The sequence below is a fragment of the Athene noctua genome, chromosome 19 (assembly GCF_965140245.1).
Source record: "Athene noctua chromosome 19, bAthNoc1.hap1.1, whole genome shotgun sequence".
Lineage (NCBI taxonomy): Eukaryota > Metazoa > Chordata > Aves > Strigiformes > Strigidae > Athene > Athene noctua.
The window spans coordinates 3290265-3316534 of record NC_134055.1 but is presented as its reverse complement, the minus strand read 5'-3'; the positions used below and the strand labels follow the sequence as shown (position 1 = coordinate 3316534).

Genomic DNA, 26270 nt, shown 5'->3' with positions numbered 1-26270 from the left:
TCAGTGGAGTCATGAACAACAGCAGCAACAACAAAAGCAGAAATGCCTGATGCGATATGCTTGCTCCTCTGCCGTTTTCCAGCGTTACTCCACGCCTACGAGCGCTGGCCTTGCGGGGCTCTGTGTGTTCACAGCCTGCCTAAAACCAGGGGGAGAGGGCGCCTGAGAGTGAGATCCCATTTTCTTCCAGATCCACTGCATCTGGTGAGACGGGCTTCCCTCGGAGCCGCCAACCAGCTGGTCGCTGACTCCTCTGGATACTGAAGACCCCACTCAAAGGGCCTCAGAGGAAGATCCCGGCAAAGCTGGGCTCCTGCTCCTGCCAGCACGTCTGGGCCAGCTCAGGAGCCACCGACCCGCAGCCCTCCTAGAGCTGGGAGTCTTCATGACTCGGCCTCTCACCGATGCCTGAAAGACGCCCTCATGTCCTCCCTCTCCACCACGTACAGTGTCAAACCAAATTAAAGTCTGCCCTAATTAACAGTCTCCGCTTCCCTGCAGCAGCCCTTGTGTTCCAGGACACTGCTCACCCCTTGCGGTGTGTTCCAGCCCTTGCTGCTCACCCTCACCACCCCTCGAGGTGCGTTAAGTATCTTTATGGACATTATCACATCCCCTGAGCGGGAGGGCTGGCTGGGCTGGGGGTTGCTGGCTGTCGGGCAGGGCTGCTGCCCGGTGCCGGGGCACTGCAGGTGCCATCCCGGGGGAGCAGGGACCCTTCCTGGCCCCCTCGCCGGCTCTGCCCGCTGCTCGACCCCGGGGCAGGGTCTCAGGGAGCCAGGGCTGAGGGCCTGAGCGTGCCGCGGGGTTATCACAGCTCTCTGTGCCCCAGACACTCGCGCTGTACTGCTCAGCACTGCAAGGGGGACAGAAAACACATGATTTTTGCTTCAGAGAGCTGCCAGTCTCAGCAGCTTGAATCAAAAGATGAAGAAAAGCCCAAACAGTGAAACAGCAAAAAAGCCTGATTAGCTGAAACAAGTTGCACAGGAGAACAACCTCACCACGGGTCCGAGCCGAAGCCCCTCAGCAAACCCCCCGTGCCCCTTTGGCAGCTTCACACCCTCCCTGAGCATCCTTCACCTGCTGGGCCGGGAGCAGGAGCTGCCCACACCACCCCGCAGCTCGCCGGCCATAAGGACCATCTCACAAGCGCCCTCCCCCCTCCTGTTTACATACTTTAAACCTCTGAAGAAAGTGGAATTCCATTCATGAGCATTTATCACTACAGAGATGCTCGTCAGGACTCACTCAGTGTTTCCCCATATGCCCTGAGCCAACCTTCTGAGAGAAACACAAGTATTCCGTTATCCTTTCCCACGGAGAGGTTGGGTTTGTGCATCGTCTACGGCCGTTATTAACCAGCTGATCTGTTAGTGCTTGCAATGATATAACCTGGTTCGTGATGAAGGAGTCATTCCTGCTTTTCACCTGGAAAACACAGCTCGGTGCTTCCCAGGCAGAACACCCTGGGAATGGGTAAGGGCTGTGCCACCCTTGCACAGCTTGCTGGCACTCACGGAGTGTCTTTGCCTCCGCAGACAGACCATATCCAACTGCCCGTTATTCGCGTGGCGTTAGAGAGCGAAGCATTGCCTCGGCCAGAATCACTAACCCTGTCACTCACCAGCCCTGCATAAATCAGAGGCTCTATCAGCCTGATTATCTCTGCATGTAAAGATTTGAAAATACATAAATTAAGATTTTACTCTAAGCATAGGTGGCTTACAATGCTTTCTTTAGGCTCAGATAGACCTCGCCCTCGCTAAACATTACAGCGGCTGCTGATTTCTTAATCCATTCTCAACGTGAGCATTTCTCAGTTGTTAAGCCCGGTGTGAAAGAAGCCTTTCATGGTCAAAAAATCCCCCAAGAGGAAAATATACAGCCTACATTTTCAGGCCATGGTGCGTGAGCTGGGTACAGGCTTACCTGCCCCAAAACCTGCTCAGCCAGAGGGGCTTGCAGGAAGATTACAGGGCTCTGCACTTATTTTCTTCTTATTTAAAATCTGCACTTTTTAATGTGTCTGCAATGAAAAATATACCTCCCATGCCTCTGACTGTAACAAATAATTTACCACAATAGATAACTGGCCAGTGGAAGAAGCAAGAGTGGGTTTTTTGAGACTGAAGAGGAAGGGTTGGTGGCTGGGTTTTATGGGCTGAGTGTCACAAAGTGAGGTTTGCCAGCTCCACCTGTAAGGCATCTCCCCCCCCAACACAGTAAATAATCTTCAGTCTAATTCTGGGGATTGCAGCAAGGGCTTCAGCTCCATGTCTTATTAATTAAGCTGTTTAACTTACTTATTTTAAGCTTCAAATGTACCTACACTTCTCTTTACAGACTCCATCGGGCTGCTTGTCCCTGATGTTGAGTGTTACAGTGCACAGAGTCGGGGCATGGATTCATTTATCAACGAATTCATTGAAATAATGCAAAATTTCTGCCTGTTTATTTTTCAGGTAAGATCCCAGGTACTGGGCTCAGAGGAGCTGCACCCCATGCCAAGCTGAACCCCCAGGATCAGCTCCCCACACTCACTGTGGCAGGGGAGCTGGAAGAGCTCCTTTCTTTTTTTTCACCCTAATAAGGGTCTACCAAAAAAAAAAAAAAAAAAAAAAAAAGGTTAATCCAGAAAAAGAATATTTAGCGCAAAGATATTTCACCATGCACCTCTTGCCCACCTCCTCGCCCCTCCTGCCGCCAAGCAGCAAGTGGTTTCTGCCCCACCCTGCGTATCGGAGCATGGCATGAGGGATTGCTCAGACACGGCGAAGAGCTGCAGGTGGCTCTCCAGGATTTTGGGATGCCGGGAGGAGCTGGAGCCTGGGATAGTGGGATCCAGGTAGGGAGCCGGGTGCTGTGACACCTGCAGGTGCCCGCAGCGGCCGAGGGTGCCGGGGAGGGTGAGCTGGCACGGCTCTGGCTGGGCAGCTGCCCGCACACCAAAAAAAGCACCAGCAGCAGCCTGCAGAAATCATCCCTCCGCGTGGTTTTGAGGTTTGGAGAAAATCAAAGACAAAAGGAAATGTCAGGCAGGCTTCGCTGGAGCATGAGAAGGCAAACAAACCCTGTGGGTTTTGTGACTTGTTTTTCTTAGGGAGCTTTAAGAGAGTGTTTGCAATCGCTGGGAACAAATTCCTAGAAATGAGAAGCTGTTATTATTCATAATGCCTTCGCAGGCAGGGCTGGGAGGACTGCGCCGGGCAAACGCCTCGCAGGCTCTGCCTGGCCCGGGGACATCGCTCACTCCTGCAGCAGCAGGACAGTTCTCAGCAGGAGCTGATGGGAAGATTCACGCTCGCCTGGTACAGATGCCAGCTCTCCTCTGCGCACACAGCAAGAAGTGGGGTGCCACCTCTCTAAAGCAGATAATGAATATAGAAGCCTAACAAGGAACAGTCCGAGAAGGGGCTAAATCCCATTTAGCCAGGCAGGTTGTCAGTGCCTGAGTCACACAAAGACCTTGGGCACTTAAACCAGGTTATTCCAGGCTTTTCCCAGCAGCACAAGACGGAGCGTGCTGGGCTGGGCTCGAGGCAGGACGCGCATGGCATGAGGGGGCTGGTTTGGAGCATGGTCACTGCGTCGTGCTGCAGCTGTCACACCAAAACGCAAACCAAAGTCCCCTCTGTGTCACTAGGGAAGCTTTGTGGGAGGACAAACAGGCTGGTTATTAAAAGGGGGCGGCGGGGGAATCTCCCCTGTTAAAATGCGGTGTTAAAATCGCAGTTAAAAAAAATGATAAAGTCAGGAAAAGCAAACATTTAAAGTTGCAAAACCAACACTGCACATCCTGTTTGTTTTACGGCCACATCGAACATCCTGTATGTTTTATGGTTTACATTTTACAACGTAAACAGCCATATATTAAGCTACGCAGTTAACCAAGAGAAAAACACAGGAATTAAAAAAAAATGCCACGTGCAAAACAAGCAGGTCAGTACAGCTGCCGACACCGAAACGTCGACATTTGTGGGCTTTATGTAACTTTTACTGTGCAACCCTTAACACAGTTCTTTTAATTTCATTTCTGTGGTGCTTTGCCCCTTAAAAAAAGAGTGAAGGAGCAAGACAGCCTGTGATTAATAACGTCAGCATTAAATGGTCCTGATTAGCCTTTGAAGTTCACACATGTTTCACTGGGGTCAGTAGGTTGGGGAAGAGGGTCAGTTCCCGGCGCGGCTTTGCGCGGGGCTGGGTTATCCCCGTGTCACGCTGCCAGAGCTCGGCTCTGCCGCGGCACCGTGGCAGCGATGCGCGGGATCGGCCTCTTTGCTTTTTGAAGTTTGAAATTCGCAGAAAATTCCGAACGCAGCAAAAATATCGATTTTTTTTTTTTTTTTTCACGGCGTTTTAAGCTAGTGGGGTCACCCTGCCTCTGGAGTCAAGCCCCTAAAGCTCCTCCTGATTTAGCTGTGTCAGAACTGCACTTTCTGCACGGCTTCTAGATGGCATCAGGACAATTGGCTCCACGTGAAAAACCTGCTCTTCAGAGGCTTGATGCGTGGTCATTTTGAGCAAAACAGCTGCACCCCTTCTTCCTCTGCACCCTTCTTCAGGACCTTTTCACAGCCCCCCCTCACCCCCCAGACTGCTGCTGTTTAAAAGAGTGGCAGGTTAAAAACCACATTTGATGAAGCAAAGTAGATTCTCTTACCTGTGTTACTAGGAGGACTGATGGCACTAAACTTAAAAGGATTTTAAACTCTATCTTCCCTTCCTCCCGCCAGCAAGGTTTGTTTATTTTTACATGACTTTCAGCTCAGACACTGCAAACCAGACAGGTCCGTATTTTTATATGCATTATCTAAGCACTCGTTTGCCTGGCAGGCTGGAAGGGCCCTTGTGCTAAGTTATTAAACGCGCTGTGGTAGATAAATGTGTGCTTCCCACTTTCGCATTTGCAATACACATGAATTAAGATTTTCCAAATAAAATACTTCATCTTTGATACAGCTGCCAAAGCCAGCTTGGAAAATAAGAAGTTTATGCAACCTGTTTCTGCAAGCTGTATGTACAGCGCGCAGCAACAGCCGGGCTGAAAATCCCACAGCGCTGCCTGGAAAGTTCCTGGGCAGAAAAGGTCGGTGGCATCCGGCAGGCAACGACTGTGCAAGTCAGAGGCTGCGTTTCCAAGAGCAGGGGAAGCACACAGGCAGCAACGGCAACCCCCCTCCCTCAGCATTAAACACTCCCTCACTCAGCTGCACTGGCAGCACAAAATAAATGTTGCTCCTCGTTATTAAATTTACTGAGACATCCCAACCAGCATCCCAGTCCGGACACAAATTCAGCATCGCGGGCCCACCTCTGACCAAAACCCTTGCCGAACGTCTCTCTTACATGTCCGAAGGGATCCAGGTGGTTGTTGGTGAGTTTTAGCTTCTGAAAGGACACCAGCTGCCGCATCCAGTGCGCTCCCGTGGCCGGTGAGTCGGGGTGCACGTACAGCCGCCCCGGCATGGCCGGCTCTGCCTTTCCAGCCACCATCCTGCAAACACAGCGGTTACAGAATTGCATCACCTCGGCAGCGGTCGCCAGCCTGGATGTGGAAGAGCATTTTGTCCTTGGACTCAACCCAGCAACCCTCCCGTCAGCCCTGGGGGGACGCGTTGGGGCACGGGGGCTCAGAGAGGCTCCTGCTGCTCGTGGGGTTCCAGGGCTCCTCACTGCAGCACCACGGGCTGGCAGTGACACCGACTCTGCTCCCCTGCGGCATTTCCTCGGGGCAGTGTCACTACATGGCAATTGCGTTGGCATTGGTCAAGGAGGAAATCGCACCGGGGGGCTTGGAGAGGATGGAGGCTTCAAAGGCCATTCTGCGAGGGGAGATGGTCTCACACACTTCCCCGGCAGAAGGTACCCGGGAGCAGGACAGGTTCTGGTGTCAGTCCGCATCCTCCACCACCACACAGGGCTGCCGCAGCCCCCGGCCAGGCAGCAGCTCCGCTGGGCAGGGGCTGCTCCCCGCTCTGGAGCTGCGTCCTGGCACATGGTGCTGCCCCTCGTACCCTTCTGCCAGCTCCCCTGGCCCCCACACCACCACCACCACCAACTCTCACGGACACAAAACCCAGACATAAGACATCACTTAATGGCAACTCCTCCATTACTGTGCATTGTTCTCCTCTTAAAAAACACCAATAAAAGCAATATTACCAAAAACAACAGAGACTTTCCAGCAGCAATAAAATGAAAAGGGGAAACAGCTCTAGGGCTGGCAAAAGCTAAATTAAACAGAGTTAACAACTATCCATCTTCAAGGGCTTAATGGTTAAAACACAAAGTGGCCACCACGCCACGGAGCCCCTCAGTCCACTCCTCTTGCCCAGCGGCACTCCAAGACAAAAGCAAGCGGAAAAGGGATTTTTTGAAACTAGAGCAGCCTCAATGTGCAAGTAAATTGTTACAGTTTTATAGGATGTCACCAGGCTCCTTCCCATTAAGATGACTATGAAGTTTTCCATTGCTCATCTTTTCACCAGGCAGCACTTGGTGGAAGGGTTTGGGAAAAGCACAGAATAGTTGCAGTGAGGGAGGCTGCTGGGCGTATTTGGGGAAAAAATTCCTTTGTCAGAAAGCAAAAATCACAGCTGCCTCTCGGGTAAGTAACTTTACTATCAAAGGCATGGGAAAGGGAATAATAACAGAAGAGAAAGAAACTCCAGAGGAAGAATTAATTGAAAGAAAAAAAACCCCTCTAAACTAGATCTGGCTTTGGACTGTGATAGGGGGAATTGCTGCTCCCTTCATTTGCCAGATCAGCGTGGCTTTGAGTAAATCACCTCACGTTTTGCTTTATAGACTAAAAGCAAAATATTACTATAGAAAAACGGAATTTTAAACTTTTCTCGACTCACATAGATACCTAATTTTTAAGGCCAAAATGGACCATTAGATCACCTAGTCTGGCATCGTGCAGCCTGTGGCTTTATTCTCTTACACCTGCACATGGCCAGATAACCTATGCTTGGCCTAAAGCATCTCTTTGAAAAGACATCCAGTTGGAAATGAACAACACACCACCTCCATTAGCAGTTTGTTCCAGCAGTTAATCGCACAGCCTGTTACGAGTATTTTATTTTATATTTGTCTGGTTTTCACTTCCAGCCATTGGCTCTTGTATCTATCGCTGCTCCACAAAAGAGAACTCTGGGATGTTGGCATCTCTCCTGTGGGAAGGTATTTGTGCTGGTTTCTGAGTCTGCACAGCGAACAGTCAATCCAATTGCAATTTTCTGATGGAAAAGAAGGCAAACGGAAATGTTCTCTTACCATTTGTTGTCACAGAATTTATACCGGTGGTCATCAGCCGGGACAATGTCAATCAACAGGATGTACTTGGTCTTGGGGTTCATTCCGGTCACTTTAACCTTGTAACTAGGAAACATCCTCCTTAGGAAAAGCAAAGGGTTAACTCATTAGTGAGAGACCTAGAGCAGCGCTGGAACTGATGCAAACTTGGAGCAGCACCCCAAAAGGCAGATCCACCGCGTGAGGAATTCACACTAACACAAACGAGCTACAAAACATTATTGCTACTTATACATCACCTGAATTAAACGGACACTTTCCAGAGCGTGGGCTGCACGGGGCTAGTGCAAAATGGGGCACAAGGACGGGTGAGGGTATACAGAGTAGGGTTATGGGCCAGTGCCAGGAAAAGGTGGGTGTAGAGAGAGATATGGGGGGTCAACACATCCCTCCTTATGGGACATTCAGACAAGGAGCCCTCATTACCCTGGGAGGCTCCACATGGCTTACGGCAGCCTCAAAAATGTAGATTTCTTGTTGTCACAAAAGAGCGTGAAGAGTCATGAGATCTGACTCCATGTCAAAAGAAACGAAGCACATTCAGCTTTCTCATTCACACGTTCCCAGTGTCCACGACACCGAGTCCCAGCACTACTCCTACGCAGTAGCTGAACCTGTGATCCCTTCAACAGACTGAAAACGGAGGATCAGTAAAGCCAGAGGGGGAGACTAAGGGTTAAACCCTGCAGTGGTGCAGACAGCCACTGCTTCTCTGGCCTTCCCAAAGTTCCCAAATTCACAGCAGTCTGTTAAACCTTGTTGGAGCCAGGAGCATGGCAGAGCTCTGTGCCAAAAATGTGCCCGTCCCACTGATCTACCGTTGACTTTAGTGGACATTTAGCAACCAACACCAAAGGGGGACCGTCACAAAAACCAGCGCATCATTAAAGAACATTTACATAGATCTTACATATCTAAAGAATCTTTGCTATATTAAAGAATATTTTTTTTAGAAAGCTATGGCCGTGAAACCAGTATATATCATCACGTCTTGCGATCCAAAGGAGATGGCCCTGATGGGTACAGGCGCTGCCGTAGGCTTCCCAAGCCCTCGAGACTGCCTCAGCAGCCAGGAATTGCAGGATCAGGCACTTCACATCCTCAGAGTAACTATTTTCTTGGCTCCATCTTCCCAACCTCCTCCTCATCCAGTAAAAAAAACAAGTCAGTTGAGCAAACTGGCTCACCACAGCCTTCAAGCAACTAGCCAGAACAGAAAATTCTCCTTTCCACCGGCGTAAGGAGAAGGAGGATGAGAATTGCTGGAGTCATTCTAATTACCCTAATTAACAAGGGCCCAAATCCTGATGTCGTTTCTCCATCGGACATCAAGGCCACTTTGCCCCCCACCTATTTCCCTTCTCCCCCTGCACGTTGCCCCCGTGCCCAGCCGAGCTGGCCCAGGTCTGTGGCACCATTTTGTCAGTGCTTGGGGAGAAGGCAACAAAATGGGCCCTGTTCGAAATCATTTCAATTGACTCTTTTAACCGCCCTGCATAAATTCCAGATGTTTACCATGTAATTAGCCGGGACTAAAAAGGGGTGGTTTACCAATGTCCGTATTTGATTTTCATTCATAAACTCTGCACTCCTCTTAACCTTGTCCTCCTACAGGTAAGCACCTGGATAAATACAGTAGGACATTTCAATTTGTGAATACACAGCCCAATTCACGCATTGAAAAAAATTGCATAAGGAATCCAATCTAAATGCCAAGATTTTTTATTTTAAAAAAAAAAAAAATTAGGCCTTAAAATGACATTTTAAAATGAAACAAAAAAAAGACGAGAAATTGATTCAAAACCAGATGATTCGACAGTTACTGCATCGTACCAGGCAAACATCCTGCATGGGGGATTTTTATAACATCTAGCTTCTGAATTTCTTTTTTTCTCAATCATTTCATTTACTGTAGTACATCCAAGCTGCTAAAGTAGCTGGACTGATATATTGTAAATGTTAAGTGCTTTTTTAATGGCATTTAAAATTAAGCTTCAGCATATGGAGTTCATATAGCATGGACATGCCTGCGTTTATAATGTTCTTTAGTATAGCCCTCTAAAATAAATACAAAGAGCCAAAGTACTACTATAATATATACAGCAGAAATTCTTTAAGGATAACAAATGGGGACTCACATCTGATTGAAGGTGTTGCTTAACTTGCAAACCGCTCGCTATCTTGCAGTGGTAGCATTGTACTCGGCAGTCGACAGACCCAGCTACAACCAAGTTTGCCAACTCTCCGCATTCTTTTCCAGGAAAACATGGGGTAGATTTTAGCAATTTGGCTGTGCACGGACATTTCATCATTATTATTAGCTGCTGCATTTTGGCCTTAAAAAAAAAATATGCGACTAATGTGCTGTCCAGGGACTTGTCAGTTTAATTTTCTTAATGAAAACATATTTCTCAACCCCTTGGCAGAGGCTCATTTAGTAAATATCTCTTTGCAATACGATACAAACATGGGTTGTGCATTTCTGGTGGGAAGGCATGACAAGCTGAAGAGCTGGGTCCAAGAAAATGCAGTCATAGAGTTTCAATTAAGGGGAAAAAAAAAAAAAAAAAAAAAGCAAGAGAGAGCACCTAATATCATGTCCTGGCCCTTATTAAATGTCCCATTTGAAAGAGAGGAAATAAAATCACGGTGGAGGCACTGGGCTGCACCAACCCTGCCCGGGAGCGAGACCGTGCCTACAGTGGGTCTATACAGCTCCCTGTCAGCCCTGGGAAAGGGCCAAAAACCTGCCTGCTTCCCCAGATTTACTACAGGTCAATGGAGCTACTCACAGCCATGGGCTCCATGCTCAGTAGTAGCTTTGCATAACCAGCCCCTCTGCCAAATCTCTGCAGGCAGGAGCTCTGGGGCGGATGGGCGTCTCCGCAGAGGATGCTTCTCTTCGGCCAGCTTTCCCTGACAATAGCTTGCTTCATCATCTATTGCTCGGGGACCAGCAATGGCAGAAGAATAACCCAGTGCGGCAATAAAAACTTGCCAATGTCTTGCCAAGCTCTGGGAAAGCTCAGCCCGGCTTTGGTGGGAGGTCTGAAGCAAGACCCGAGCACATCCACAGCTTACCCACCCTCCTGCCCGCTGCCACGCAAGACTCCAAATTGGGTGAGAGCTTCGCTGCGCGGAAACCGGTTACAAAAATTGGGAATTTGGGGCTTCCCGGGGAGTGTGTCCGAGCAGGCGGCATCTGATTCTCAGCAACGCCTCCCGTGCCAAGCGGGGAGGCTCACCGGGGTTAAGCTCTGGGCAGGTGTGCAGCTCAGGATAAACCGATTATTAGGCGAAGTTTCAGCCACCAGTAATCAGGAGATTAAAAGCAGCAATTCCTGGCTTCATCGTCTTTTGTTCAGACCCAAAGCCTGGTCAGACACGATGTCCAGGGGCTGCAGCAAATGCCCTGAATGTGCAAACGCTGCTGCCATCCCTGGGGCCGGAGAGTCCAGGAAAGGACCAATTTCTTCTCCTTTATGCTCTTTTTTTTTTTTTTTTTAAGCCAGACAAGGTGTGTGTCTAACCCACCAGCACACAGTAGGTGTGATGGCTGCTCCCAGCCAACACCAGGCAGCCAGTGCAGCTGCTCAGTGAGCAGGAGCCACCACCGGCCCCGTGGCTTCCCTGCCTGCCCGTGGACCGGCCACAAGCCCATGGCACGCCTGGGCTTGGCACAAGCGGCCAAGCATCACCCCGACAGCCTCTTCTGCAAAACACCGAGACAGACTGCAATTTCGGACACGTTCAAAAGCCACTTCTCCCTCCCTCCAGCTCAAGGCAGTGAAGAAGGGACCATCCAGGCTCCTCGGCATCACCCTGATGGTCTCCTACACCCCTCAAAGCTCTCCGCTGGGTTTAGTGTCTCTGACAAGCATTTTTCTACCTCCCTCCCCACACTGGCAGGGGCATAGCGCTGCCAGCAGCAGCTCTCACTGCCCTTCAGAGGGGAAAACTTAAACCACTTTTTACGTTCTGATGCGGAATCTGCCCTCAGAGAAAGCAATCACAGGAAAAAGGCTACGGTGTCTCACTCCTGTGTGAGCAGGACATCTGGGACAGAATTAAAATCCCACGGTCTGGCACCCGGTTGCTGGGAGCTGAAGTGCAGGGTGATGCCCGGGGGAGGGCAGAGGGGCTGAGCCTGGCTCTGGGGACCACAAGCAGCAGGAACGGGGCCGGTGTCACCGGGGCTTGGCACTGCACTGTCACAGCCCCGGTTAAACCCTTCCCTGCAGCTCCGTGCAGATGAAATGTAGCAAAAACAGTAAAAGCCAAGAAAATAAACAAGCAGCACAATTCTGTAGCCCTCCCAAGCTTCAAAGATGATGTGCGAGTGAATTATTTGCTCTGATAATGAAGCAGTCATTGCTTAGCTAAGTTTATGCTAGGCACATTTTATCTCTGCATGATATTCACAAATTGTTTTAAAATGAACTGTTAGAATAAGCATCTCTTGTTTATTTATTTATTCTATTACTATCCAATCCCCTTAACCATGGAGCAGTTACTGACATGGAGCCAAAGCTTCTATTATGTTCAAACAAAGTTTAATTAATGTGTAATTGGTTGGTTGGATTTGGAAGCGAGCGATAAGAGGAAAGCTTTGCTTTGCTTTCGTTCGGGGCAGCAGTTCCCAGTCTCTCAGGCTCTACAGGCTTGGCCACTTCGTGGGCATCTTGTGTTTTAATCCCCGTGTGAGCAGGCCTGGTTGCTCCTGGAAAGCTGGGCAACTGCAAGGTTCCCAGGTCCTATAAAGTCTTATTTTTGCACAGGGGACAGAAATCCAGTGCAGCCAGAAAAGCTGAGAGCATCGGAGCTGACCGAAGAGCTCAAAGCACTCATCTGAGCACCAACCGCCTGTGGCACGCTGCACGCCGGGACCTCAGTGTCCCAGGGACGCTGGCGCATGGCTTGGTACTGCTGGGCGACAAGGTGGCCTCTGCAAACCCCTCAGGCCCCACCACCCTCCTGCTCACAAGGATTTGATCGAACTTTCCATGCTTAGATGCAAACATCATTTCTGATGCTCCTACTCATACATGGGAAGGGGTTTCTCTGACCAGCACGCGGTAAGCGGGGAAGTTACGAGGAGCTCAACTGGTATTTCCATAGAGAAAACTGCATGGAAACAAGACACCTCGGGGGCAACCCAAGTCATGTCCTCACCAAAGGCTGTCGGTGCTCTCTGAAGCTCTTAGGAATGTGCACACTGGTGCTCACTGCGTGTCCCTGTGGTGTGGATGATGTTTCAGATACTACCAAGAGCTTCCTTCTGTCCTTTCAAGGGTAAAAATGTCCCCCAGCCCTTCAGCAGCTCATCGGCTGAAGTCCCATTTTCAAAAGGAGTTTCAGTAAGACAAAGCCTTCCAAAGACAAACAGCGATTTTACAATCCTCAAGTGTGGGGTGCTCAAGTAAAGCAACAACTGGATTTTCAGAAGCTGTCTGGAAAGGTGATGCTTATGGCATATCAGGTTCAGGTGAAAGGATCAGAAAAACAAGAAATCACTCAACATCTTGGCTAACAAGCCACATCATGGCTGAAAGCCCACCTCCTCAGAAGCTGCTGGGCATGCCAAGATGCCTCCAGAGATGGTTTCAAAGCACCAAGGCAGATGACATGCCTACATCCCTGATAATAACTAATGCGGCCCCAAATTCTTCTTGAGAATTGGCCATGGCTGCTTAAGGATGCTTCTCCATGTCTTCATTGTTAGGAGGGAAAGGAATGGTGTGCAGAGGCTTCAAGAACCACGTTTCCATTCTGATGACCTTTCTGCTTTTTTTCCAATTTCCCTTCTTTTGACAAGTATTTCTTCCACTGACTTAACGCATCTTTAAAAATAATATTCTCCGGGGCAGATTAAAACAAATTTGGGGATGTCAGCTGTTTCTTTTAGCCTTTTAAAATGGCATTTCCTTTTTGATAGATTCTTGCTTTCAGAAAATACTTTAAAGAGATCAAAGAGTTTTTCAACAGGGTCCCATTTTCCCAGTGTATCCTAGCCCTCAGTCCCTTATTTCTCTTATCACCCACGCCACTCCGCTATGACGCTCTGTATACAAAGTAAGAGCAGTTAACTTTGAAGTGCTGGATTAGCCCATGCCAGATCCTTGCCTCAGAATAACAAACAATACAGGTTCAACAGGAGTTCTCATCAGTAGTTCATTTTTCAGCCCCAAATTCACTGTCACTAACACAAGCAACATTGAACTCTCAGTCTATGGACAGATAGGAGAGATTTATCTGGTGGCAGGACCATGACCTAGTGATGAGAAGGTCAGACAGTTAAGGGATTTTTATATTTTGGAATGGCGAGGTTATGTTTTTTTCTTCTGGCTAGCGCATCTAATTTTTAAATAAAACATTGTTTCTCACATACTTGAGAACTTGGTTCGCTGGATGGCTGCTTTCATGCTCTAGAAACATTTCCTCTTTGCCTCATGGTAACTTGAAACACAGGCAGGCTTCTTGACATGAGATGCTTCTCCGGTGCTTTCATTTTGCGGCAACTGAAGTTGAGCAGCAAAGGTCCCACAGTGCCAGAGGACGGGCGAGGTGGGTGCCCGGAGCCCCCGGCAGCACAGCCCAAAGGTACATCAGAGAGGACCTGTGCAAGAACGTGGCCAACAACCTGGTGCTGTAGCATTTCGGGGCAGGTTTGCTCCCTGGCTAGGCCAGCTCCCTCGGCGGTGCAGCCCCCCCCCAGCTGCGGGGGCTCCGCGGGGGCTTTCGGAGGAGCCGTGGGCAGCCTTGGCCATGCGCTGGCTCATCGCTGCAGAGCGGGCGATGGCCCGCAGCCCCTGTGCCCAGGAGCCTTCGAGGCAAAGGCAGAGCCCCAGCCATGGCGAGGATGTTCCCCAGCTAGTCTGGGCTTAACCAAACCCTTCCCTGCAACCCTGGCCAGCTCCAGCCTAAGGACTAGCCGGGAAAGGTTTGGGAACACCCTTAATCATGAGCATCCCGTGTCTTTAACAAACTAAAAGCAGGGATTGCTGTTTGAAGAGAGAAGCGTGTTAAAAACTAAAATCCCATCCCTGCCCTACTCGGCGTGCATGAGCTCTGTCTTCCCTGCCAAAGCTGTCGACATCTTTAGCAGCACAGCCAAGAGCCATTGGAGTTTGCTCCTGCTCCTTTCTCTAAAAGCAGGAGTTTGCCCGAACAGGGTAATTCCAGGACCTCGAATTTAGGACTAAGCAGATCAAACATTCCTTAAATATCTACTTTATTTCCAAGTTTTAAATTGACGGCTCGCATTCCATCACAGATCTTGGATATTAAGGTTTTGCTTTTGGATCAAAAACCTTTAGCAGAGATCTTGTAACTGCCTCAAAAGATTCTGGACAAATATTTCCCTTTAATTGTAATGAGAACTGGGCATCCATATGCCCTACAGAGCCATGGAAAATTTAACTTTTAAAGGATTATTCACAGAGGAAAGCTGCACCAGCTTAGCCAAAGCATTTATACTTCTTCAGACCTTGATGTCCTAAAAACTAGTTTTATTTTGGTTTACTAAAGTTGATTAGGAACAGATTTTTTTGAACTGAAATAAGCCACTTTTAAAATGAAACTTGAACATCTAAAGGAGGTTTGCGTCTTTTCCACACATGCAAGCCGCTTTATTGATTTTTTTTTTTTTCTGTGCAGTATTTTCCTACATACTCTTCTTAAAACCTGCTACCATAAAGACCGAAGCTATCTTTGTACCTGTGCGCATCCTGCGCTCCAGCCAAAACTTAACTTCAGTATCTCCAGCTCCTGTTCACAGCTCTGGGATGGTTATGCTACCATAGAGGAATGAAACATTATTTTCTCCTCAGTAACTGTTCACAAAAATGTGACTCGACATGCTGTGAACTGGTATTTTTTACTGATTAGCTTCATCAAATTATTTGTGCCTGGCAATATCTGGATAGAAACTGCAATGCTGCAAAGACTGGCACCTTGGAAAGAAAACTAGGGAACAACTAGAGCTAAATAAGAACTAACAGAAAGAAAGAAATCCTGAGCCAGGAAGACTGTGTAAGCAAAGATTAACTCCCGGCAGAAATAAGGTCTGGAAGATGAGATTTCACAAAGAATTATGAGACAAAGTGGGGTTTGCCTCAAGATTAAAAAAAAAAAAAAAAAAAGAAAAATATTACAATTATTCAGTTAAATAGTAGCACGTAAGAGCAAGAAGATGAAATCGGATTTATAATGAAGTCTCGTTTTCTTCCTGTTTTACCCACCCCTCATACAACTTCATCACCGCGGACTGCCTAAACTCCAGCAGGAAAGGTGCGCGCCTTGCTAGGACGGGCTGCGGCTCTGCAAAGCCCGACGGGCAGGTCCGGAGCGAGGCAGCGCACGGCGGGGCTCAGCTGCACCCCTGCATCTCCATCCTCCAACACACCCTGTGCCCCTTCTTACCATCTACACTGATTTTGTTCATTTGATTTAATAGGACCTCGCCGCCTCGGAAATGCTGCTTTTTTTTTTTTTCTTTTTTTTTTCTTTTTTTTCCTTTTTTTTTTCTTTTTTTTTTCTTTTTTTTTTTTTTCTTTTTTTTTTTCTTTTTTTTTTAAATAAACAGGAGGATTTGCGAACAATCATAGGCTTATTTATAAACACAGGCATGCACAGCTCGATGCGGGTGCTGGGCTCATTCACCCCTCCCGAGAAGGCGACCCTGCCGAGCTGGGAGCGGGACCGGGGACCGGGGACCGGGGACCGGGGAGCGGTGGCAGCCGCCGCGCCGGGGCTCAGCGGTGAGAGGCTGCTCGGAGGAACCAGCCGGGCTCGCAGCCACCCGAACAACGGGGTTTCATCTGCAAACTTTTTCCGAAAAAGCTGCTCTGCGAAATGCCACTCGCGATGGCCAGCGCTTAAAGAAAATCACGCGTGGCCGGTTTTCTTTTTGTTTCCCTCCGGTTTAGGCAGCCCTTGGGTACCCACAGCTCCAGGCAACGGCAAAGATGGGGCAATATTTGCACTATATATAATTCAGCCTTTAAAAACCATCCACAGAAAATCCTCTGGAGCAGAAATTCATAATTAGAACAAACCTCAAATAGGAGGAACCTGATTTATGAAGACCAGCGTCCCATCCTCTGGGCGCTGCGATGGGCAGGATTTTATGTCTGAAGGAGGCGAGCGGTTTTATGCAAAGTTCAGGGAACTTTGCTAACATAAACTTTTTATCTTGTGATGATCCTTTTAATATAAAATAATCTCTTTTTTTTTTTTCCTCCCACAATGAAGCAGTTGAACATTAAAAAGATAGCGAGCGCATTTTAAAGATGTTTCCACTTTATAAATCAAGTTTTCTTGGCAACAACATGATTTCTATTTCAATGCTGAGCTTGCTGTGTTCTCCTAATGTCTCCTACAGATCAGTCCTAAGAGGGAGTAATAATCCCCCCAAAGTAATTCTCAGCCCTAAATTCTCGATAATTTATAGTTGGCTCGTTCTGTGGAGCTCTACAAAGAATGAAACAAATGACTCCCCCTCTTTCCCCCCCCCCCCAAGTTATCAATATTTGCCTTGTTTATACAAAAAGGCTATTTTACACCATTGCCATGGAATTAACGCTTCCGCTGAGCTTTACATTTCCTCTCCATTGAGTGAACTTGTCATTAAAGTCACTTTTTGTTGTTGTTGTTTGAAATTTTAAAATCAGGCTTCAATTTCTTTTCGTTTGTGCCCCTTGAGGTCAGACAGACCGACATTTAAGTGATTTCAACTAACTGCATTCAGGGACATCTCTGTGCCTGCTGGGAGGGGGATTAGAGTCCTAATTAGTGCCTGCAATTAGCCGTTTTCCCTCTCAGCCCCCCTCACCTCTCCCCCTCCCCATGCTAAATGCAAGTGCATACAAATCTCTATTAACCATCATTTTTTTAATTGGGTCAAGAGGAGGTTTATTATTTATACTCTTTATTTAAATAGCTTGGGTAAAATAAAATCTGCATGGAGTAATAATTTTCATTTCATCATTTGCATTACAATTAAGGGCACATTCCTGCTTTTGGGCTGCCCTGCTCTCAGTCACGAGTGGCTCAGCCTGGCACTCCGTACGAACGAAGAGACTTCAGCGATCACGGGATTTCAGTTGTTTGATTTTATTTTAATTTTTTTTTCTGTCGTCTTCATACTAATTATTTTGTGCTTTTTTTTTTTTTGTTTCGGTGCTGCCGGAGAGCCCGGCCCAGGCCAGGGCAGGATTAGGCTCTGCCCAGCCCCAGCCCGGCAGCATCGCCCGGGGCCAGCGGCTGCGGTCCCGCTGCGGGGGCTCCGGAGCCGGGCAGCCCTTGCACTCACTCCTAACACTGATCAAAACGTTGCCCTTTATTTTAACACCCTTTGCAGCTGGACACAGAGAAAAGAAACTAAGTGTCTATTTTGTTTCATGTTATTCATCAGCATTTCAGCTATTTTTTAAAATTAAAAACTATTCATTAAAAAAAAAAAAAATGCTCTTAGCTTGATGGTGCTGCACTCATTTTCACAAATGGAGAATTTGGCTTAGGTAACTCAAAGAATAAAGTTTTGTACATCTTGGGGTCAGTCCCCCCCACCCACATGCTCACGAAAGGTGACTACGTGTGCACTGCCAGCTCCTCCGGACAAAGAATGTGGGGCTGAGCCCCATACATACGGATTTGTTTAAACGATCCACGGTAAGACTTACAAAGAGATAACATGCACATTTGGGATGCTTAGGGTCTAGAATTTGGTAAAGATATTACACGTCCCGCACAGACACATTCAGATACTATAAATTAAGGGTGAAATATTTGAGGTCTTGATCCCCTAGTCTTAGCTGACTTAGGTAGCAGACCTATCAAAACGAATCCGGCTCTTCACATCAGTAGACGCTACGGCACAAGCCCTAAGATTTTATACACCAAAATGTGGTGTGATAAGGACAGAATCGCCTGCACAATCACTTCATAAATAGGCCAAATAGCAAACAAATTGAAGATCCCCGGCACATACACCCCCTCTCCAGAGGGACTAATGGGAATATCTTGATTATTAGAGCACAGGTCCCCTTCACTGGCCAGCTGCTGCGCAGAGCAGCGCTGCCGGGACGGGGAGAGCAGAGGGAAACCGCCCATCACCCCCCAAATCCAAAGCCAGGGGCTGGGGTCCGGCTCTCACGGTGTGAGCAGCAAACGGAGGAGAAAAGACACACGCATACCCCGGAGCCCCCCGGCTGCCCTGCACGAAGGATCAGGAACCACAGGGAAAAAAGTCTGCATATGGACTGTGGGATTATTTTTCTTTCTCTGCTTTCTCTCCGTTATTTGACTGTCCTCCACAGCTCTCTAGCATGGTGTAAAATCAGCAATCGCAGGGCAGGGCAAAACAACACAGCCGTGTTAGAATGAAAATGGTTTTTAACACCTAAGCCTGGCAATTTTTCTTTTCCAGCGGCAGCAATGCGAGCCCGCTGCCGCAGAAGCCAAGGACAGATATTTCAGTGCCCACGGTAGGAGCTGGCTGGTTTTGTTGGGAACTATCCGATTCCCGGGCTGGTGATGGTGTGAGGTTTAATTGTGATGTTTAATTTTCTGACAGTAATTCTGCCATCTCCCACCTGAGCAGCCCGAGTGGGAAGGGAGCCCTGAGCAGGAGCAGGAGCAGGGATGGGCTCTCCGGGAGAGCGAAGCCTCCGTGAGCCTCCCGCCCGGGCCTGGGTGTGCAAGCTGAGAGGGCTCTGATTTGTTAAAAATCATTGTTTTCCAAGGCAAGGCAGACATATTATTTTTCCACACCTAACAGGATAAAAGCAGTAGTTGTCTCTCTTTCGGTTCTGAGATTAAAAGCATAGCCTATGCCTTCATATTGCTAAAACTCTGGTGCAAAGTATCCCAGCACAGGTCTGTGCAGAAAAGGGGAGTGGGATTTGCTTTGCGGGAAAAAAAAAAAAAAAAAAAAAAAAAAAAAAGTAGAGCTACAATCATTCTAAGATCCTTAAACAAAACAAAACAAAACAAAAAAACAAACAAACAAAAAAATAAGAATTACCAAAGAGAATTGGGACTAAATGTAGCAAATTACACCACAACTCTTCCTTGCATCCACAATCTCGTTGTCACAAACACATGCACAGTTTACACCGAATAAAATGCTTTTACTGAAATCTGCAATCACAATAATGGTTTTTTTTAAATGCCACTGATTGCAGTAGCTCTGCAAAACCCAGTCTCGGCAAACAGGGACATTTCACATGGATCAGAAGCAATATATATTGGCGGGGAATTTTCACTAACCTGCCTGCTTTGGTTATTATCATTTCGGTGCCAGCTTCATGAAATTTCTTCCATAGCTCCTTCTCATGGAGATAGACTTTGATATTTTCTATTGTCTGGAAAAAATAAAGATAATGAGAAGAGCAAGAAATGTCTGAGAAAACCTCGGAGGAGGGCTGGGAAGGGCGGAGGGGCTCGGTGGCTGCGCACCCAGGACCAGCGCCGCAGCCGAGGCGCCGGCCGAAGCCGCACCAGCCCCGGTCCTGCCTGTGCGGGAGGAGGATGAAGTCCCAAAAATTCCACTGCCCTTTGCCAAAAACAAGAGAAACAAACTGAGGCCGGTTTTAATTGCAGACTTTCACATGCAGGCGGGACACTGCGGCCAAAAGGAATTTTTTTTTCTTTTTTTTTTTCTTTTTTTTTTTTTTTTTTGGTAGGGATTTCCATGGCCCGATGGGGCAGACGGGCCGCGCTGTCGCCCCTGGGACTCCCCAAAACCGGGGTCAGGAGCATCCGCGGGGACACCCGGATCCGCTGAGAAATGTGCGCGTCCAGGGCAGCGGTTTCTGCGCGGATCCGCTCCTTTCCGCGGGATGCCAGGGGCAACGCGGAGGCGCCGGCCGGGTGCGATGTGCCGAGAGGCCTCGGGTGGACCCGGCGTTTTATTTAGCTGGGGAAAAACAAAATAAAACAAAACAAAAAAACCAAAACAAACAACGAAATCCACCACCGGGCCGGATCCTGGTCGGGAGGAGCGGTCGCGGCTCCGCCACCCGACGGGCCCCGGTGGCCGCGGTTCCGCGGATCTCGGGCTCGCCCCCACCGACCTACCGCACCCGGCGGCGGGCGCGGGGCGGCCTGCTTTGCCCAGGGAAAAAATTGCAAAAAAAAAAAAAAACAAACACAAACCACAGAAAAAGTAAAGAAAAATGCGATTTCCTCGCAATCCTTCCCCCCTGGGAGAGCTGCGCGGTGGCGGGCTGGCGGGGAGAGCGCGGGGCGAAGCCGTCGGGCAGGACGCGGGGCCGGGCGGTGCGTACCTGCTCGGGGTCGGGGAGCTGCGGGCTGCTGAGCGGCGTGCTGCTCCCCCCGGCTACGCCGAGGACGGGGGAGCCGGCGGAGGAGTCCGCATGGCCGGGCGCGGGGGCTGTTGGAAACCCTTCCTCGGTTTCAGACAAGCTTTTCTCCTGGAGCATTTCCTTGGAGGGGAGGGGGGGGGGGGAGAGAGGAGCACCGTTAGCTCGCAGCACCGGGGGCCACGTCCAGCCCCTGCTCCCCTCCTCCCCGACCCGTTTCGCCCCTCCAAGCCCCGGCCACCGCCACCTGCGGGGTCAGGCCCTCCCGGCCCGGCCCGCGGTTCCTTCCTCAGGCGGCGGCACTCGGCGAGAGTGGGACGTGACACCCCCGGCCCCGGGGGAAAGCCGCTGTGCCCGGGAGAGCCGGGCCGGGCCCGCCTGCCCCCGCGGGGGAGCCGCCCACGTGTGGCTGCGCTCCCGCTTGAGGCCCGGGCAGCTCATCTCAGATGTGGCCGCAGACACCCCCCCCCCCAGCCCCGACCCTTTCTCGTCTCTCCCCTCTTCCCGTTTTTTGCCGCCGTGCGGGGCCGGTACCCGTGGGGGAGGGCAGCCCGGCCCGGCCGGTCGCTCTGCCCCGTCCCGTCGGGGTTGTGGAGGCTCCACGGCGAAGCGCAGCGGCGGAGCCGGGCGGTGTAAACAGGCGGAGTGCCGGGCTCCGAGATAAAAGGGCCCCTCTTAAACTTGGACGGAGACTGGGAAACGCCAATAAAGATAAGGCCTGACAGCTCCGCCGGCGCTGCCGCGCATCAACCCCGGCTTTTACAGCGCAGAGGGACGCGGCCGCCCGCCCCGCTCGACGGACGGACGGACAGACGGAGGCTGCGGGGGTCCCGGCCCCGGGGACCGAAACCGGAGCTCCCCCCACGGGGAAACGCTGACGGTCCCCGGACCGGCGGCCCCCGACGGAGCGCTCCTCTCCCCCAGCCCCGGTGTTCTGCGCCGCGCCGCCATGGCTGAGCCGCCGTCCGGGGCGGCGGAGGTGGAGGGGGGAGAGCGGGGCTGTGACCCCTCCAGCACAGCTCCAGCCACAGCAAAGCTTCGGAGAGAGCCGCGGCCATGGAGGGGGGCACACGCACAAATTCCCGTGCCCGTGCCCGCCGCGGCCACATCGGGGCCGGCAGTGCCCGGCAGCCCCCGGCAGCAGCGGCTCGTCCGGTGCCCCGATCGCACCGTCGGTGCCCCGATCGCACCGTCGGTCCCCCCCCGCCCGGCTCGGGGGGACGGGGCGGCCCCAGCCCGGCCGAAGCGCGGATGTTCCCGCACGGCGGGGCCGGTGACCCGGAGGAGCACAGGTGGGAGGCGGCGGCGACCCCCGAGGGCCGGGCTCCTGCCCGCGGGCCGGGACCCGGTGCTCCCGGTAACGGAGTAGGGTCGCAGGCCGGGGGCGGGGGGCGGGCAGCGGGGCAGGCTGGCGGCGGCCGCCCGGCGCAGGCCCCGGGGTCTCGGCAGGCTGCGGGGATCCTCGCACCCGCGGACCCCCCGCTCCCTCCCTTCCTTCCCTCCGCACCCCGGGAACTCACACGGCCGGCCGGGGGGGCAGGAGGCGCAGCGGGGGGCTCCGGGCTTCGCCTGGGGGCGGCTGCGGCATGAAGGGCATCCGCGGGGCAGCGCGGCGGCTGCGCGGGGCGCTCAGGCCGGGCGCGGCTCCGCGGCCCCCGATGGCAGCGGCGTGCGGGGCATCCCCCGCTGCGCGGATTCACTTTCCCTTGATCTTGGCGGAAAATGTTCCATAAAGATCCAGTTTGGGGCCTTTCGACTCCCTCCCTCTTTGTCTCCCCCCTCCCTTTTCCCTTCCCCTCCTGTTGCTGACGTTGCCGCTGTCAATCACATCCCCACAGACCGGCTCTGGCCCGCTCCGCCCGGCCCGGCCCGCTCGCCCCGGCCCCGGCCCCGCGCCCACCCGACGGTCCGCACCGGGGGGCACCGGCCGGGGGCAGCGGCAGCCCGGCCCCCGCGCACCGGGCCCGGCCGCGGCCTTCCCCGGCCTGCCCTGCCTGCTCGGCGCTGCGCCGGGCCTGGCGGCCAGCTGAGCCGCTGGCTGATCGGGGAACGGCCGGGGAGGGGAGGGGGGGGGGAGCCCGGTGCTGGGGGGGGGACACCCCCAGCCTCACGGCTCCCTCCCAGCCCCGGTGGTCCCGGCGCTCCCCGCTGCCCGCCGGGGAGCCGGGCCGGGGGCTGCGGCGGGGGCAGGAGGGCCGCGGCGGGCAAAGGCCGCGCTGGAAGGGCGCTGGGCTCGGTTGGACGGGCGGTGTGGGGCGGCGGGACCCCGCGGTGGGACCGGGGCGGTGGGGAAGGTCCGGGCCCGGGCGGGGGGTCACGCTTTGGGAGGGACCCGCAGCCTCCGGCGGCTTCCCTGGCCCTGCTGCACCGGGAGCCGAACTGCCGTGTCCTGCCGGCCTGGGGCCTGTCCTCGGGCGCGGGTGAGAGCCCGGGGAGGGGGGGCTGCGTTCATCGTCCTCCCCCGGTCGCGACAGAGAGGCCCGAGCCTTGCCCCAGCACGGGCAGGAGCCAGGCGTCTGCAGACAAAGCGGCGGCGAGGCCGGGCCCGGGGTCCAGCCCACGCCGGGGCCGCCCCGAGGTGAGCGCGGCGGGGAGGGGGGAGACGAGCTCCCGGCTCCGCACCCCTCCGGGCAGGAGCCCCCGCACCCTCCGGTCACGGGCACCGCCAAGCCAAACCCCCAAACCGGGAGGAAAACCCCGTCGGGAGAGTCCCCGAGTTGCTGTCGCGACTGAACGGGCCACTTCAGCTCTGCTGTCGTGATTACCGAGACACCCGCAGCCCTGCCGTCGGGGTGTGCTGAGGGGCCCCTCACCTCCCACCCGCGGCAGAAACGCGCCCAGGCTCCCGCGCTACCCCCTATCGCGACAGCCCCTATATCGCGACAGCCCCGCTCTACATCGCGCCCCTGCGCACCCTCTCTGCAGGGCTGCGCCCCGCTCCGCACCCGCGGGAAGGGCGGCGGGCGGGAGCCTCTTACCCGAGCCGGCCGGTCCCCGGTGGGCGCCGAGGTGCCGCTGGCCTCCCGCAGCCCCGGGCTCACAGGGACACCGCCATGAGCCGGCGGGGCTTCACGGGGCAGGATTTTTATCGGGGTTTTCTTGAAAGTGAATTTAAACCCAAACTCACTCCCACCGTCACGTGGTGCCGAAATTGGGAACAGGAGCAGAATAAAAAGTAAACTGGGGTCAACCTCTTAATGAACCTTTTTCCCACTCCTACCAAAAAAAAAAAAAAAAAAAAAAAAAGCAAAAACGAAAGAGAAAAAAAAAAAAAAAAAAGCCCGGGCGGGCCGGGGGATGCGAGCGAGGGAGCGGCGGGAAATTCCCGCAGGAACCGGCGGGCCGGGGCCGGGGCCAGCGGCAGGTGAGACCGGGCCAGCGGCGGGCCCCGACGTGCACCCGCGGGCCGGGGTGAGGGGGGACCCGCGCCCGTCCTGCCCCCGCACAGACGGGGCAGGGGCTGAGGGGGGCCCGGGGGTGAGGAGCCGTCCCGGTGGGGCCGCGGTGGCAGCGGGGAGGCCCGGTTCGGCCGGGGCGTGGGGGGGGGTTCCCGGAGCGCCGCTCCCCCGCCGCTGACCGGCCGCCGCTCGGCCGCGGTGGTTTCCGCGGGTCGTAGCTGCCTCTGAGCCGCGGCCCCGTGCCCCAACCCCACGGCCACGGGAGGGGAGAGCCCGCGGAGGATGCGCGGGCACCGCAGCCGACCCCCGCTTGCACCGCTCCGTCCCGCCGCCGGTTCCCACCCGAGGGCCGGGCTCTCCCCGCAGGCTGCGGGGCTTGGGGCGGCTGCGAGGGCCGGGCTCCACGGCAAAGGTGAATTTTTGTATTTACTCTGCGGCTGGGACCGGTCGCTCGGCTTTGTTTGCGTGACTTTCCGTCCCTTCCTCCCGCAGCTGTGAACAGCGGGAATTACGGACGCTGCCTGCGCTTCCCTACCTTAAATGCAATTTTCCCCACCTTGAGGAGAAAAAAAAAAAAAAAAAAAAAAGGCGGAGAGGACGATCCCCTAGGTGGGGAGGATTTAATTAAAGCAAAGCCAAAGCCTCCCCTTCTTCCCGCCAGCCCCCGGCCCTCCCCGTCTGTGCGGGTGCCGGGGCGGTGGTGGAGGGCCCTGTCCTTGCCGTGGGCCCCGGTTGAGGCTCTCCGCGCTGGCTCCGCCGGGCCGTGAGCCCGGGCAGCACCTGCCCGCAGCGGGCTCCGGCCCCCGGGGCCCCCCGGGGCTCCCCCAGCCGCCGCCTGCACCGAGGCGGCGGGTTCGGTGCCGGCGGGGCTCGGTCGGGGCTGGGGGAGGCCGCGGCCGGTTTCATCGTCCCCCGGTCTGGCGTGGCAGGAGGACGGACGGGACGGGTTCGGCGTGGAGGGGCGAAGCCTCCCCGCCGGACGGGGCCCCCCGGATGCGGCAGCGCCGTGCGCTTCCCGGAGGCTCCGGCAATTCACGGCGAGGCTCGAAACCAACCCGACTGTCATCACCCGGCAGATAAACGGCCGGATCCCCGACGGCAGGGTGGCTCCTATTCACGGCTCATCACCGCCGAGTCAAAGGAGCAGGCAGGGGGAGGATAAGCCCCGCTTTCAGGGACCGGCGCTCCAAACCACTCATCACTGTCACCGAGCTCGCTCATGCCTTGGCCCTAAACACCGGCGATTAATAAAAGTTTACTGTCGCTTTTCTCCAATATTTACACTCAAGTCTGCGGGCCGGGGAAAACCGAGCGGGCTTAGATCTGCGGGGATGCTCCACCGCTCTTCCAGCCGGCGCCGTTCCCTTTGGCTCGCTCCTTTTCCCCCCCAAGAAAACCTCCTCCCATTGCCCCAAAGAAAACCTGTCAACCGCGGCGGAGACGAGGGGAGAAGCGAGCCCCGAGCCCGCACCCGACGGTACCCGGCGGCCCCGACGGCGGCCGCGGCTCGGAGCCCCGGTGCGAGGCGGAGGGCGGCGGGGGGTCCGGCCCCGCTCCCACCCTGGCCCCGGCTCCCGTGAAGTCAGGACCGAGCCTCGGCCGAGTGGGTTGGCATAGATTTATTGGCTTGAGCGGAAACTCACCGGTTTACACTGCCGAGGAGGGTTTGAATGGATGAGGACTGAGAAAAAGTTGCCGAATTTGGCCAGTAGTAAGGTTGGAAGATTGGAGTGCTAATACTGAATTATGCATGTACTCGGGAGGAATTACACAGCATCAGACTCGGGCTTCTAAACAGGGACAGTGCCAAATTTCTAATAACTGTGTAATATGCTTATTTATACCATACAAGGACTTACAAACCTCATTGTGCATAGCAGCTGGGTCATATTTCTTTACCCTTCCATTCCTCAGGCTCTTTTGCCAAGAGACTGGTACCAAACACTTCTAGGCTGAAAGGAAAACACAAAATGAAATTGCAAAGAAACGATGACAGGAAGCATGGGTAAGATACGGGCTGACATGCGGCCCTTTAATCTTCAGCATCTGCCTAAAATAGATGCACTAAGGGGGTATTGAAAATATGCACGGTTTTAAATGCAAGCCATTTTCTGCTTCTAACCGTTCACTCGAATTATCCGCGTCTATTTGCCTGACTTGGGCACGTTTCTAGGCTCTAAGGCTTTGTTTTAGACCATTAAGTAAATATTTTAACGAATGTTTAAAA

General features: G+C 53.0%; 1 protein-coding gene across 1 annotated transcript in view; it reads right to left on the bottom strand.

Moving 5' to 3' along the window:
* The window catches only part of TBX4 (T-box transcription factor 4), a 40204-nt gene extending 14286 nt beyond the window's left edge, over positions 1–25918 (bottom strand). The window contains exons 1-5 of the mRNA XM_074922924.1: positions 25907–25918; positions 20610–20768; positions 19591–19685; positions 7282–7401; positions 5350–5497 (exon numbers count right to left, since the gene is read on the bottom strand). Coding sequence (XP_074779025.1) covers positions 5350–5497; positions 7282–7401; positions 19591–19685; positions 20610–20768; positions 25907–25918 — 534 coding nt within the window. The remainder of the gene's footprint in view (positions 1–5349; positions 5498–7281; positions 7402–19590; positions 19686–20609; positions 20769–25906) is intronic.
* Positions 25919–26270: the final 352 nt, after the last annotated feature.